This window comes from Saccoglossus kowalevskii, chromosome 2, assembly GCF_978046115.1.
Source record: "Saccoglossus kowalevskii chromosome 2, keSacKowa6.1, whole genome shotgun sequence".
In the NCBI taxonomy this organism is placed as follows: domain Eukaryota; kingdom Metazoa; phylum Hemichordata; class Enteropneusta; family Harrimaniidae; genus Saccoglossus; species Saccoglossus kowalevskii.
In genome coordinates, this window is record NC_140642.1 from 30428000 (window position 1) to 30445558 (window position 17559).

The 17559-nt window shown below is 33.3% G+C and overlaps 1 protein-coding gene across 1 annotated transcript in view; it reads right to left on the reverse strand.

Annotated features, from left to right (window-relative positions):
* The window catches only part of LOC100328999 (ryanodine receptor), a 145568-nt gene that overhangs the window by 115366 nt on the left and 12643 nt on the right, over nucleotides 1-17559 (reverse strand). Inside the window, exons 2-11 of the mRNA XM_085494156.1 lie at nucleotides 14242-14364; nucleotides 9616-9714; nucleotides 5979-6050; nucleotides 5463-5541; nucleotides 4986-5027; nucleotides 4741-4764; nucleotides 2980-3092; nucleotides 2047-2158; nucleotides 1650-1749; nucleotides 636-710 (exon numbers count right to left, since the gene is read on the reverse strand). Of these exons, the coding sequence (XP_085350282.1) occupies nucleotides 636-710; nucleotides 1650-1749; nucleotides 2047-2158; nucleotides 2980-3092; nucleotides 4741-4764; nucleotides 4986-5027; nucleotides 5463-5541; nucleotides 5979-6050; nucleotides 9616-9714; nucleotides 14242-14364 (839 nt within the window). The remainder of the gene's footprint in view (nucleotides 1-635; nucleotides 711-1649; nucleotides 1750-2046; nucleotides 2159-2979; nucleotides 3093-4740; nucleotides 4765-4985; nucleotides 5028-5462; nucleotides 5542-5978; nucleotides 6051-9615; nucleotides 9715-14241; nucleotides 14365-17559) is intronic.

Genomic DNA, 17559 nt, shown 5'->3' on the forward strand with positions numbered 1-17559 from the left:
AAACTTTTTAATGAATTACCTCTGTCTGTTCGTTCTAGTCCTTCAGTAGACATTTTTAAATCCAGACTGAAAACGCACTTATTTAAATGTGCTTTTAATATTTGACTGATTGTTTATTGTATCAGCGCCTTTGATCTTCATATGTTGGAATTGTTGCGCTTAATTAAATAGAGTTATTATTATTATTATTATTATTAAATCACCCCACATAATTATTCAGCAGTTTTATAAGATGTACAGATATGTGCTATGATTGGCTATAAGGAAATCACCCCACATAATTATTCAGCAGTTTTCGATAAGATGTTCAATTCTGTGCTTTGATTGGCCATGAGGAAATCATCCCAAACAATTATTCAGAAGTTCTAGATAAGATGTACAGATATGTGCAGTGATTGGCAATAAGGAAATCGCCCACATAAATATTCAGCAGTTTTAGATAAGATGTACAGATATGTGCAGTGATTGGCTATAAGGAAATCACTCCCATATAATTATTCAGCAGTTTTAGAGAAGTTGTTCAGATGTGTGCTGTGATTGGTCATAAGGATATTTCCATATAATTATTCCCTTAAACTTATTACTAAAATCTGAAACCAATCAGTGAGATTATTTAAGATACATGGCATACTTACTTGACCCGCAGTAATTCAATCCTCCAGAGGGATCTGGCATGAGAGCACACAGCACCATTTTCATACGATACTTCACTGAATAAATGGGAAAAGGCAAATCAGAATATTTATTATATTGTTGTAGACTACCGGGGTAGTTGTTTTGCAAGTTATTCATTTTGAAAGATATTTTGATGCTGGCAGCGCACATGTTTGTTTCACAGATGCATATGCTGCTGAATTCTCATGAGATGTGTAAAATCTGCTTGCTAATTTGAAATTCAGTGAAAATGTTACAAATATGTCCCTAAAAACATATATTGATAAGGTTAAATATATTATGCAAGATCTGATGGTAAGGAACTGTGTTCCAGTATACAAATGGGAAATAAGGAAGAATTGGTTGAGCACATAATTTATGATTTTGGTATTACTCATGACAATAAAAGCTGTGAATGGATAATGGAAAGACTTGATGAGACATATGAATTTTGTTACTGTACAAAAAACATTAACTAATATTCAATAAATACAGAGGTCATTCACTTTACACATTAAAAATATCAACTACGAGTTATAATCATAATGTGACATGGTTTGCCATTAAGCAGTGACAGATCATGACTATATCAGTTGGATATATGATAAAGCCATGTGATATTCATAGTGGGACACGTTTTGCCATCCAGCAGTGATTTGAGGTCGCTCAATGACTCACTGCTGAGATATGATTAAAGGTCACATGAACTCAAAATAGTTGAAGGTAGAAAGTCTATTGGGGGCGCGCACATGTAGGCTTCTGTTGTATGTCACAGATTTTAGGCGGAAATAACATAAGCTATAGACTGTAATTTGTTTTTTCACCAACAATAACTAATCATTAAGGTCAAATATAATAATGATATTTGAATAAGAAAAGATTATAAAATAAGTCTTGTTTAATTTAATATCTCAACATTTTTTTCTTAAAATTCGGAAAATATAAAATTTATCATTTCTCATAAATTTCAATCATATATCATTTTTAAACAGTACCTAATGTTGCCATCATCCTTACATCCTGAATGAGGCACAGTAAGACACTCATCCATGTGACCACGAAAAAACCTCAAAACATCCAAACCATTTACATATCCTGAAATGAAACAACAGTGAACTGAGACAATGTGTAATACGCCATGGTAGGTCATATCATAGAAAGGAAGTATCAAGGTTATAATCTACACATTTCTTATTGATAAATTGATATAGAGTACAACTGAGCAACACACGATCACTTTATGGTAAGTGTCATTAACAGAAGCTGTGCAATAACAATAATCAACAACAAATCTAAAATATTGCTATTATAATATAATATAATGATTATCACTTATGCTATGATGAAAACTGGGACAGGATAACATATGAATTCCACAAAATTTATACTCACCCATGGCCTTTGTTTTTAGTGTTCCTGTACTGACTGGTCCAACTGTCCATAATGTCTGGTGAAATGATGCTAAAACTCTGGAAGGTTCTGTCGGTATAGACGCTGTTAAATGCTGCAAATGAAAAAATATTACAAACTGTTCTATTAGTAAAATGCATTTGCAAGAAAGTGTTATGGGTATTGATTTTTGGTTCTATTTTATTTTTAATGGCATAGGTTTCTTTTCAGAGAGGAGAGACATACACATAGGGTTTCTATAGAAACCCCCCTCTCAGGCAGCTATTTTGAATACAGGCATGATTAATCTGAATGTATGCCCATATTTGTTCTTTACTTTACCACCAACCCACCAATTTCTTAAAGGTTGATTGCAAAAATGTCAATCCGGTAGTTTTTCATGAAATTTATAGATCCTGTAAGTATTGAAATTTGAAAAGCAGTTTTTGAAAACAGGAATCAACTGGTTATTTATGTTACTGCTGTAGATGTGTACATTTTGAATAAACAATAAACAAAGCAATTGTTAACATAGCCTCCAGAGTACATCTTAAATAAGCAATTGTTGGACATCAAATAAATCATCTCCTCTACAAAAGAAAATGAAGTTGAAAAAAGACATTTTTTTAGAACAGCTGTTTATATAAAAAGTAAGCTCTTTCAATGTTTAGTTTAACCTCAAATAGTTAAGTAGGTCGTGATTTCACCCCTTGTCAAAGTCAGCATTTGTAAGCCCTAATATGACCGTTTACAAAATAAACCAGCATTGTTTTGTCATCATTTTTACAAAAATGTTGACCAAGATATTGGAGAAAAACACAAAAGAATGGAAAAAGCAACATCACAATTTTGCTGGAAACATTTATGCACAAGGGTTTTTTCCAAATTCTGCTAAAAAAATGTACCACTGTCAAATAAATTCTAGCTAGCACCTACCAGATATCTTTCTGAGGACACACTGACAAGAATCAAATCATCTCCAATTCGTACTTTTTCACCTTCTGATCTTTGTTTAGAAGCAGGATGAATTGTCCACCAACATGCTTCACCTGTAATGCAAAATACAATTGGAAAATAACCATAGCAACAGGATGAAAACCATCATTGCACATGTTGAAAGATATCTTTTTCTGATGAATTAATTCATAATAGCAGTAGAAGCCTATTCAAAATAGTGAATACTCCATCATGATCTTTGAACAGCATTACACCAATTATAGATGGAAATTTTCAAAAGTGAGAAGTGTCCAAGTTATCCAATTTAGTACACCTTATTTGCTCTATTAACACTCATACACTCACACACAAAATTACAGAGGTTTTTATTTGGTGAAAATAAGTCTTATTTCACTGATTCAGTAATACAACATTTGAATTTTTTTGTTTAATCCACTTCTATTGGAGATGCGCTTGTAATAGAGCAAATACGGTATTTAGTTTTGGTTGCTATGGATAGTGACAATTATGGGGATAGAGGGTCAACAATCATCACCCAATTATTATCATCACTTTTTTGTTTTTAAATTAACTCAAAATTTTATTTATTACACCGTACAATCAGTTCCATAGCCGGTCTATGGAACTGATTGTACCGGGTAATAAATAAAATTTTACTGATTTTTTTTTAATGTTGGACAAATAATCTTTGCAACAATCAAAATGATAAATAGGAACAGGTAACATGATTTTCACAGATGGTAATTTTGAGCAGGCTTCTAAAAAAAGCTCCTCTCCATTTGCAACAGCTGAACACCTGTGTTTAATCAAGCACCCCCTCCCCCTCCATGCGTTTCTCTACAATTTGAAACCTGATTCGAGTGAATAATTAATTTCTGATGATCAGTTCCTTTGAGGATTTTGGTATGTACATTGATGATATTCATATTTAGACGAATTTCTTTCTAGATCGCCTAAACTGGTTGTGTAGCATCTTTCTCCATCATTAATTTAGCAGGAACCAGTTCAAACAGCTGAGATACATATAGGGACTGAAGCTGTCTTGAACAGAAGTGCTCAGCTGCTTGGAGAGTTTATTTTGTTTAATTTTTTCTTCGTGATACAAAAGTAGGGTAAGACAGTTCATCTTCATTAAAGCATACTGAATGAAAGCCGAGCCAAGTGACGACCGAAAAAAAAAAAGAAGATGACACATGCTTTAGGTGCATTAAAGCAGTATGCTGTGAGAGAACATATCTTGATAACAATGATAAATGAGGCAGTCAATACTTAATATTCTATCGTGGGATTCAAAAATACAATCTCCACTGGGACTGAATATTTAATGAATTCATATTCACAGACGATTATTAAACAGCACATGCCGTCAAGAACGAGCTTGATGAACTCCTGCCAGAACACAGGAGTGAGAGACAAAAACATGATACAGCGTCATTCACAGCAAAATAAGGTGACTTTAAAAAGGAGAAGAGAAAGCGACAGCAATTTTGATGACTTTTAGAAAAAAAGAATGATAGACATTTATCCTGCCATATTAAATAAGTAATAAGACAGAGCAGTGTATTCCCCAGGCACTAATAAACAGTAAGCTAAATAGCTTTATTTGCCAGGGCATCACAATAATGATATAGATAGGGAGGCCTGTTGTTAACTTGTGTACTGGGGAACACACTGCCAGCAATAGAAGGTTACAGAAAGCCCCATGATATCTCACCAAATATGCCATTTATAAAACTTTACCTATCATTTTAATTCTTCTTGGCCCTGCATAAAGGATGGAGGTTGAAATAAGATAGGTTAACTTTAATTCAATAGGTCACAATGGCACAGGAATAAACAGGGAGAAACTCCCATCCACAATTAATTACATAAAACGCAATTTGTCGCTCAGTAATTATCTGCTTATAAACCATACATTTGAATATTTTACTCATATTTATTTGGCGTAATAAAGTGATCTGACATTCATTAGAAAACCAAGTTACCTTTATTTAGCAATGGAGTGCCTTTGTACTCGCGCATCTTATCTGCATTTTGAAAACATTTATTGATTAAACGGGGGCAAATAAAAGATGTTCAATAACAGCATAGGACAATAATACAATGAGAAATTTCCCTATTTCCCAGAATTCTTGCAGACAGATGCGAGTGACAGATGAAGAAGATCTCACTGATGATAGTAGGCTCGATGAAAGGCGACGCACAGTCTGATTCAAACAGTCAAACACTAATTTCATACTGAATATTAAAATAAATTTAGTTTACAGATCAAATACTGATAATTTACAGGAAATTTTAATGACATTTAACAATCACTTATTGCCAGTTTTGTTCAGTTTCACAGAGTTCACCAGATGGCAGGCAAACTGATGGAGTCTCACTGAGGTCTTCAACATATGCACCCTGTTTGTAAACTCTTAGAATTATGTAGCATGGTGAAAGCAAATTATCAAGTTTCCTACCTTGTGACATTTCTTGTAGCCCAACATCAAAGGCAAGTTTGTCTCTTGATGAACTAGTAGATGATAAACAAGCTAAATACTGTGAAAGAAACACATTATAAGGTCAAACTTTAGAGATTCTATACTAAGGACAATCAACAAATTCTATGGATATTTCTTGAGAATAGTTTCAATTGCCAATTTGTACAATTAGTGAATCAATGTATTATTTTTGTCTCCTTGAACATATATTTAGTATAATTGTACAACCACAGTTTTCAACATCAGAGATTCATCATTCTCTGTCCTATTTTCTATCAGAGTAATTTATTTAATAATAAATCATTGTAAATATGTCCAATATAATGAATGACACAATTATCTATAAAAATGTGTGTATATGTATCCATACAGATCACATTGGCTTTACACTCAGTGAACCAAAAAAGCAGTAAAACAATTTGACAGCCAGGGTGTCATCCTCCTTAACTCATCCAAGATTTTCAATGACAAATTTATTTGCATAATTATGCATACCATACTACTCAGTGAATGTCTTAATAATACTGCATGGCCATATAAAAGTGTTCTGTGTCCAGCACCAGCGCCCTATGAGAAACAGAAAACATAATTCAATCAATTTCCTGTGCAAATTAACATGTACAGCCCTACATTGAAATGATAATTATTTCAATTGATATCAACATTATTATCAAATAGCCAACATACAGTTTGTTGCACATGCATGGTTAATCAATGCATCCAATATTCAGATAACATACTTATTTGAGAAAATCAATTTAATAATCAAAGAATAATTAAGAATGCAAAGAAGCTAACATCTTTGATGGTCTAAATATTTCCTGGCCGGCAATTGAATATTTAGACAAACAGTGTTTGTTCCAAAATGTGCACACTGATTCCGCATTACACATGACTTCATCTATTGTTAGCAAGGATCAAAACCTATACAGAACAATTCTTTGGATCCACTGCTGTACATTCCCTTCTTTTATTTATAGCAAAGAATTCAATTCATGGTTTGGGATTATTTCTCACTTGCTGACAATTCATTTTTTGCTACAGTGATATAGACAGCATGTACATGTATAAAATAATACGAAGCAGGAGAGGATGCAAAGTTTTAACATGATGTACATTGTATACTTTGTGTTAAACCACTGAATCAATATGCGTTGACATATTACATGTGACATTGGATGGTCACCTTGAATGTGGGACGACAGAATCTAGCCTGGGAAAGCTTCCACAGAACGTGCATCAAACAGAGGGTTTACACGCATTAATGAAAGGATTCTAGTGTGACATGTCATGGTGTGTTTGTCCTGCAGGGAAGGCATCACTGTAGCATGTCTTACTTATCGTTGTTAACATATAATTGAAAACAATAGTTTGTACTCAATATTCAAACTATTTGATTTCTCCCTGGTAAATTTATCAGACAAGATACAAACAACTGGCTAGACTCCGTTAGCCTCACAGCACCAAGGGAAAACAAACCTGGTAAAACTATGTAATCTATTACGGTCTATAGGAGGTGGCATGCTTTGATGACGTAGAGACAATGAAAAGTTGCATAAAAACGCTTTCCCTGGTGGTGAGTAATTTCATGGTGTGCCTGTGCTGAGGTCATTGATATCAAAGCAACAGGAAATCACACTGTAGTCCCTAGGTAGGAAACCACAATGAATTTCATGCCCAATAAGAGACAGTTGGCTTCACTGTGGTAATGCACAAATAGAATAGAGCATTACACAATGATTAAAATGTGTAATTCGGATCATTCCCTGAGTCAGTATTTGCCTTTTTAGTAGCAATGATGCATATAACAAGTTACACAATATGCATTATCATGGTGACTACGATTCTATCTCAGCAACGACTACAATCAAAATGACATACTATAAAGTAATATTTTCATGTGGAATTTATTTTTGCTATTTTGTTAAAACTAAAATACAGCAAAAACACCTTTTTACCTATATTTTACATTCAACCACAGCCCCTCTATCCCTGGTCTGGAAACGACTAGCGTTCTTTTGTCTCGAACCGCGGTGCGGGTAAACAAACCGTTCACACCCAGGCCGAGGGAGTCAGGAAGTCAGACAGATTACAATACCATCAAAATATTCATTAAAATTTACCGTCATGCAAAGCGATACCTCATTGTCTGACTTCACTGTGATTTCAAATTCGGGCAACCACAACGTAAACAAACATGTAAACAAAATTATCACTATGAAATTTGAGTTTTTTTAACGGTGATGCCCATCAAAACCAGCCTACCAACTCATAAACATCCAGTTCCTACAATGTAAAGATTAATATCGGGAATTTTATTCATCTTCTAGTTTTAATAGGGAAAAAACTTCGCGTGCCAACATGCTGACATCGCTAAACAAATCTTGTCAAAATGGCGTCGTTCATGTTTAACGTGATCGATCGAAAAACCTGTGATATTTCTGATTCTTGGGGGTTCATAACAGTTCAAGTCAACCATACAACAACTAATGACTTTATTCTATGCAAAAGTATATAACAATGCTTCAATGCATGTATATAAATGATTTTTTTAGCACAGAATTGAGTACATTGTCATTTCAAAACGTCGCCATTTGCATTTACGATCTAAAAAGCATCCATAAAAGTCGCTCAATTTAACATTAATAAAATGCGGTGTGACAAATAACAAATCAGCCCCCCAATTTTTAATATTTTTCGATCATAAAATGTCAAAATCGAAGACAAATATTGGTTTCGCGCCGAGAAGCATGGTAAATAAAATAGAGTTCATTTCAATCACCCCAAAATCAAAAACGACAAAAATCTGGGTAAAAGTATGAAAATTTGTTGCAAAAATGTGTCGCTGCTGGAAAAAAAGATGAATTGGAGAACTACTCGCCGGCTAAAATATGACCTTATACAGATATCCTGATTATAAAATTATGTAAAAAAGCATGAATTCTGGAATAAACAACTAAGTTGTAAAAAAAACACATAACACTGACGATGTAAAAGTAGTGGCCGACTGCGTACTGATTACGTGACAATGCTTTGCCCAACCCCGCAATGCGCCTTTGCCAGAGAAGGAGGCCAACTCACACCTAATACAATGACCGTTTCCAGACCGGGGATAGAGGGACTGTGATTCTACTCATCAAAAATCAGTGAAATAACTTCATACAAAACAGCAAAATATTTTTTCAGCAAAAAATAATTCCAGCTATAATAAAGTATTTTACAGTAAAAGAATCAAAACAGAGAAAGGAAGATTTGATTTATTATGTAGATAACAAAAGAAAACAAATCTATATAATATTTCAGTTTTTGTGATGTTTACAGAGAGCGAAATGATAAAAAGCCTTGAAAACCTTGCAATCAATATGTACAATACATTCCTAGAAGTCAATTCAAATGCTCTCTTTCACAAAAAAGTTGCCCCGGAGAGCATATAAATTTCATCTTATCTGTTGCGATTCAAGGCGAATTCACTGCATCAGTGTGATGCATGGAAACAACACGCGACATGCAGTGAGCTGTAGCTGATTTGATTGTTTCCAAATTCCACTGTGACAGTTCTAAGTATATTTGTATTTGGTACTTCAATCTGCAGTCTTCATCAAAACATGTCATTGTGCATCATTTTCACACAATGAGACTTAATGACGTCTTGAAGATTGAAGCTTACAGAGAGTATTTGATAGAAAAAAGTCACGCAATATAGATTTGTGTGCATTTTCAGATGTCAAAGAATTCACACGCAAAAATGTCAGTACCAAAAAAACCTTTTAAGGGTTTCTGACTCTTCACCTAACACCCATTGCACACTATTTATGCCCTCCCAGGTAAGATCAATAAACTCTTAAACCCAACATCAGGATTTTGTGCTATGCAATCCTGCAGCCTGGGGTGGTGATCACACCAATGTAAACATAACATGGCTAACAATATCAATGACTGAAACCTTAGTTTTCACTGTGTATATAATACTGGGTGAAGACCCATCAATAACAATCATCAATAATTCTAAGAATAAAACACAACATTTGATGGTGAGTGGCTGTGCACCCTGACATTACAATGACGCATTGCAATGTTTATAAAGCTGAATATAGCCTAATTAAAGCAATATTCACATTGCCTGAATACTTACAGCTTCAACTCCTTCTGATGTGACCATTTCTTGCAATGCTCGCACTGACAAGGCTTGTTCCAATACGAATACACATACTGATAAATAAGGTGGAACTTGCTGTGGAAATAAGATGTGGTATTAAAAAAAAGCATGTGTCTTGTCGCTTGTGTTTCATCTCTTCGTATTCTTGAATGAAATATAATGGTTTCTAAACATTTCTATTTTCAAAAACTTGACAAGTTCAAATTTGATATTATGCATGACTTTGTTTACTTTTTTTTTATTAAGTTTTAAACAAGTTAACCTTGAACAGTAACAGATACAAAATGCATCCAAGTGGGTTTTGCAGTCAATTTTACTATACTTGGCAAGTCTAGAATTCATGAGATAGTTTCTCTCAGCAGGGGAAAGTTCATTGATAGGTCAGTGGAAATGCATCACACTCATATGAACAGGTCCTTGAAAGTTAAACAAGTTAATATTTTAGTAATCTTTGCTATTATATTCCAGGTCAATTTGGCAGTTACTAAATTAACCAATCATCACAATCAAACATCTCTTATCAAAATTTAAATAGTTAACTACAAACAATTTTGTTTACAAAACAAAATATTGATTTATCATACTTGATTTCTATGCTTATATATGGCAAAATGATTCAAAAAAACAACAAAAAACAACAACTCATATGTGGTGTAGATTTGTGTGGAAAAACTGCAATAAAAGTTAATAATGGTATTTAAAAACACAAAGACTTTATTTTTTAAACACATGGGTTTGATCAAGTAAGAAATTGTTAACTGTATTAACCCAACAGTGTCTGTGTTTTGTGCATTGCATTGTTAGTAATCTCTAACAGTTTTTTTAAACCAAGATTCTATTCTGGAAAATTAGCAGACATTAAAATGTGAGGCATTCAGCTGCATGCACTTGTGACAATACATCACATGGCATGACAATACCGTATTGAAGATAATTCTGCACTCAAAAACCAATAACTTGGGTGCCAAGAAAGGCTTTGTATCAGCCATTGTGTTAGAAACTTGTAACTGAATGACAAACTGGTAACAAACCACTATGATATGTACTAGTATATCATTATTAGTATGCCTATGCAGCTAATGAGATGGTCATTAGCCAGCCCAAACAAACATAGTGAAATTATTGTCACCATCCTTAATCAACTAAAAAGTCAGAAGCTATCAAGCTGTGTTTTATATTAAAATATTTTAAATTACAGGCTTATCCTACAGTTCACAAAATCTAATAAGACAAATTTCAGGTTATTGAATTTGTGCAATGAGATCATTCCTAAAGCTTCATTTGAGAACTATATTTGATGGTATGAATAGGCACTAATTGTAGATTCATCAGGACTGCAGCAATTTGGTATGGAGCTAAATTTTGCATCTATGAAATAATTTATATTTTTTAATGTTTGTTATGTGTGCTTATATTTGAGATACACTTGCATAAAGCAAATACATTAATTGTCTTAAAACCTCTCAGATCTCAGAGAGCAACTTTAATTTGTCAAGCTACCATGCATGAACCAACTTGATTTTGAAAGCATGAGAATGTGGTTGTCATACTCCACACTTGAATAAATAGTAGGACAAATAACAGAATCCATGTTATCTTCATATCGACATATACATTCCTGGACATATGAGAGCAACTGATTGATCACAGAGTCACACACACACACACACACACGCACACCCACCCACACACACATACACACACACACTCCCTCCCTCCCTCCCTCCCTCTGAATCAAGGAACCACATACTAGTACCTTTTCCTCAATACAAAATTAATAAAAACTATACTCATGCAATTGAAATGGAATACAAAAATCATCTCAGCAGAAATGAAGAAATCAAGAATTTAAAACTGAGCCCAAGACTTCAAAACATCATTATATCCAAGATAATGTTTGAAATTCCAATGCTATTTGCTGAGATTGATTACACCTATCAGTTAGACAAGCACTAGATCTAAAGATAACTCCCTAGGGATGTCCTCCTTTATAAGCAATGGAATCCACAACTGATATTGATCGATTAAAACAATAAATTATGTTTTCCACATTAATCCCTCAAAAGGAGTTTTCATCATACTTTTTGTATGCAGAGGTCAGATACTGAAAAATCATTCAATTTTTGCTGTCAAAAAATTGAAAATGCTTTATGGTATAAAGTGTGCATCTCAATGACAGTGATAAATTTGCTTTTATTCCGAGTGTTATGTCTACAAACTATACATTACACATTAAGAATATTGCTGAAAGCTTTCCAGATTCCGTTTTCCAAATTGCCAAAAATAAAGACATGAAAGAGACCTTCATGTAAACACAATTCAAATAAGAATACTGGTAGTGTACACTGGGAGATAGATGTCTCACTAACCTACAGCTTGGGTTTATCATAAACTAAGAAAACTAAGAAAAAATAAATTATAAAATATGTATTCCACTATTAATCAAAATCTACTGCAACTTTCTGTTCAATGGCTGCAGGTATGCAATACTGTAATCGATCCTCAGGTGCACTCATACTCTGAAACAATCCATCATTATTGTAAACCTCAGTGAAAGATGAAGTCCAAGAAATGGTGAGAAGACTAACATTTCTGATAACCAAGTGTTTAACTAGTATCTATCTCTACTTTCACCCAAGGAACTGAGCAGGCAAAATTGACTATATAAGGTATGATTACAAGTGACAGTGAGTGCAATGAGAGAATGTGAAAACAGCTCATGAAGTGATCTCTATGAATGTAGGAGAAAATGTAAAAAAAAATTAAAATGCTGTTCAAGAGTTTAAAAATGGTGTGCTTGTAGGTCATTAATGGTGATTGTTGATTGTGAGAAGTTTCATTTATGGCAAAACATCTTCAGAAATGTGCTCAATGATTTATAAATTGTTATGGCAACTGAGCACAATAGCCATCATGGAGTTAAAGAAGTGAAATATACCCAAACTACGAGCAGAAGCGAGAATTCTTTTAATTAGGAAGAATATTGTTCACTGTGGTCTTTAATTAAGACACGAGAGTCACAGTTCATTCTGCTAAATAACCTTACAAATGTTCTCAATTATAAAGTATTAAAAAGTAAAGCGAAGCAATTTAACCTCAGAAGACAAATTATGATTCAGAAAAATATTCCTAAGAATTTAAGACTTGAAAACACTAAATAATATGCAATTTACTTAATGGCAAGTCATGAATCCCAAAAGAATTCCAAGCTTTTGGCCTCAGTATTGGGGGTCTGTACATTTATAAGGATTAGAAATCTTATCTGCCTAAGATTCTTGCTAATATCTTCAGTCTATACCTATGTTACCCACAACTACAATGTACATAAATAAAACAGCTATTCTCATGACTTTCATCAGGAGTGGCTTATAATAACACTATTCACTGCCGTTTGGTTTATTTTGGGAGGGAACTAGCCACATGGGCCATTTATCTAATTCACAAAGTCCCCCTCCCCCTCACATCTTTCTTGCACATTTGCCTTTCTATGTAAATAGTGAGATCAATTTCAATAAAAAAAATTATCTTTTCAGTTAGTATCTTAATATAGCTAATTATTAACTGATAAGCTAATTCCGAAAAATGATATAATTTGTTTGTTGGCAATTTGTTGGGTTCTGCTTTAATTCAAACATTGGACAAAATTTGCTAAAATGGAATGTGTTTTACAGAATGTTGCATCATGGGAAGGTGCATTTAAAATTAATATTTTAGGAGCATATGTTTCTTTTCCTCTCGCTTATTGATCGTAAATGGTGTTGTATTATTTTTTTAATGTCTATAGAAGAAAATACAATACATTAGAAGACCAGAGTGTGCCATAGTGGCTGCATTCACATGTAGAAACTAGGGCAATTATTTATAAATGCAGACAATAATTCAACTTGTTGATACAAATCCATCAAGAAATTTTTTAATATTTCAGCATTATTAATTAAAGTTACTGTAAAAGGATTAATTATTCACTGGGTTTTAATTTTGCTTATTTCGCTGACTGGAAAATGCGCTAAATTAAAACCCAGTGAATATGTAAAATTTAGCATACCGGGTAGAACAAATTATTTAAATGATAAAACCGTGAATTTAAAACCCACTGAATATTCCTGAAATGGTAAATCAGCAAAATTTAAACCCAGTGAGAATTAGTCATTTTACAGTAACAATAAAACACTGTGAGGCTGTTTAATTTTTCACTATCTAATTATTTGTAATTGAACTGTATATTAAACACAGCATTTAAGGCAGTTTGAGCTAAATTCAAAAATGGCACTTGTGAGCATATATGCAATGCAATATGGGAAATAAATTTTATATGACAATAATTCTCTGTATGCTGATGGCATTTATTATTATATAATCTTTTCTTCAACTTAAGCGTTTTCAGCCAAAGAAAATGAGATTTTGAAAACTGCTCCTACAAACCATTCAACAGATGTTTTTTTGTACGCAACTGAAGATTTTTTTTTTTATTACTAGAACCACAAGTTCACGTCAAACACAGCATTGACAACAATCATAACAGACAATCATATCCATAATTATTTGGGGGAAAAACTACCAATGCTAAAAAATTATTACTCAATATTCTGAAAGTAATTTTACCTTGTCTGATGCAGGTTCTAGGTAAGCCAATCTGCTGGCGAATCCCTCCGCAGCAAGACATACTCTTTGTGGGGTTTCTTGGCTCTTACTTTGGGTTGTGCACATTAAACATACTTGATCTCCCTGTAAATAGAAAATAATATATATACAAGTACTGTCAACATACAAGATTTTATTCTGTAAAGTACGATCTGATGTTACAATATAATTCACATGGTATATTGTGAATCTGGGTCATTTAAAACATGTAAAATGCAGACTAGTAACATGTCGAAAAATATTTCATATGAGACATTTATTATCTTAATGTACATGTCTCAACCTTTGGCATTCTTGCCTAGGAGTGACTAATAATAAACCACACCCGGAATGAGACAGTATAAGTGATGCAAGAGACTTTGCAGCTCTGAATATTAAATGACACATCTACAGTAAATTTGTAATAACATGATAATAACAGATAAAAGTCATTCTCAATTTATTTATTTTTTAAGTATTAAACTAGTAGCTTGGGTTCTTTTTTAAGTATTAAAATACTATACATGGAAACTTTCTGTTTGCATCATAACAGTCATGTTTTCCCTGTTAAGGAAAAATCAACAATATACAATGTACTTTACTTACAATTGTTACAATAATAAAAGCTTTGTTACTTTCCGTGTATTTAAGTAGTGTTAGCAGACAATTGACACATGCTTGCGTAGTGATTACTTTATTTGCTCTATTCAAAATGCATGTACTGGAGTGAAACTTTATAAACATAGCAGGTGACAGTTCAAATTTTGGTGAACTTCTCAAAAAAACAAAAACATGTTTTACAGGAGGCTATACTGGAGTGGCATTTAAAGATTGCGCATCGTAATTACTCTATTAGAAGTACATACCCAAAAAAAGCACAGATAAACAAAAAAAATTAATTGTACATTGGATTATTATTAGTTTGACTATAATAAGACCATCCACGATAATAATACACACATCTAATGAAGAAAACAACCCTATGGAGTATTATACAATGTGCTTGAAAATGGGGGAGTGACACAAACATGCACATACACACCTTCACATACACACCATTCCCTAGAAAGTACAGCAAGGCGATTAATCTTTTTTTTTTAATCTTGACGTTTTATTTAGTGAATATATTTTCTGAATAGTAATGCACAGCACATAATTTAATGCATGTCTACCCCCCCCCCCCGGTACTTTCACATGATATTTTACTGGAGTATCCATACTCTACTTGGCATTTGATGGCTCTTACATCAATGGCTTTTCAATCCACGCATCATAACATCATCGTAAAGTGACTTTTTTCTCGCTCAATGACAATTTGAGTTCTAACAATATGGTCTATACAAATTTCAAATGCTTCATGAAATTCATGGTTTGCTGCCTTTTAATCCAAAAACAAGAGACGATAACACAATCAGATTAACAACAGATGTGGGTAATTGTATCATTTTTAATCAATAAATTATGCAAATTAGCTTATTAGTATACTATATATATATGGCTTAGTCAGTCACTGTGTTTAATTTTTGTTTTTTTCAAAGATAGTTGAATGTGCTAAACTAAAACTCAGTGCTAAGTTAACAGCAGAATGTATAATTTCGCTCACAAACCAGTAAATTCAAAATCTAGTGAATATCCAGGCCTCATGAAATTCACAAAAATTAAACCAAGTGAATATTTCCCCTTCTGGAGTATTACACCTCTCATTGAGATATTGATGAACATATTGATGTTGCACAAATGACTGATCTTCTGTTGTTATGGTGACTGTCCAGCAGTATTGTGTATATATTTCTCTAAAAGCAAAATAATATGTAATTTCATCACTGACAAGACAGGAAATGCACAAGATGACAAGTTTCATATTCAACTGTCAAAATGTGGCGTCAAGTTCCAGTCTGCAACACATGTCTACATTTCTCAAATTTCTTCATTGGCAAGCTGCATTAAATTCTTTAAGTCTCTTGTAATTTCCTAAATCTATACTAGTCTGCTTTTAGGATTAAAAATTTGATAGAAAACAAATGACAAATCTCTAGTGCACACACACACAGACAGACTATCAGGATAATTTTGCAGACATGCTAGAAGACATGGGCTTTTAAAAGCTGCTAAATCTTAGAAGATGACTATAAATCTAATCTCCTAACACATGCAAACAATTGTGAGATTTGAGTCATCAACACTTGGCGTGTTGATGTTGTTCATTTCCCATTTATTTTGGCTATCTGTAAAGGCTTTCAGCAGGGGATATAAATACATTAACATATACCGGTACATGTACAGAAAACCAAGCACAGATTAATATTGCCACCGATTCCAGTGTCTCATGATTTCATTGTCCATTTCAAGAGATTCACGAGAAGTGCTGGATTAGGCTTTTATAATTTTCCAGTTTTCTAAAAACCCTAGACAACAACTACTAGCTTTCCAATGTTCTATTTAACACCTGTCAAATGCAATTATTATGACATTAGGAAACTACATACAATACATAATGGATTGTTTTCATGTTTTTATTGATCAATGACATTGACATGTCTTCAATGCCAAAATTCAATTTGTCAAATTATTTACAATGAAGTAGGAATATGTGCGACAATTTCTCCTTTCTCGTGATCACTACTCGTCTGTCACTACTTACAAATCCTGAGATCAATTAAATGCAATCTCACTATGCTTTATACGATAAATTTTTGTCATTAAAAATCTAATGTGCTAGGGGATCAGTAGTTTTTGCAGGATATTCTCATATTGTAAATCTCAATGGATATAAAAGACATTATAATGAATACCTCACAGGTCATCAAAACGAAAAACATAGTGAAACTATGAAAGCTTTTCCCCTGCATTGGACTTGCACATATCATAAACAATTTCGGAATTTTATAGTTAGACTGTGTGGCATGTTACACCCAGGGTTTACTCTAAGATTTTTATCAGATTTTCACATGCAGTATTTAGAAAAGTAGGCAACCAATGAGTCAGTATGAGTATATGGCTAATTAATCTGCAGCTGTCTTTGCAAGAAATCTTTGACACTATTGTTTCATGTTAAATAATGCAGTTGTTGGCACTGGAAGATTGATAAAGTGACATTACATCATTGCTTCTTTATCTTAAATGAGTGGTATGTCTGATATTTTCATCTTAGGGAGCCCAGGAACTATAATCAACTGTAGGGAGTGGCCTTACGAGGTGGAGGGGAGGTATCTAGTGTAAGAAATAGACAAGGGATGAGCCCATACTTTTTAAACTGGAAAAAACAGACGACCAGAATGAAAAATAAAATCTATAAAAAAT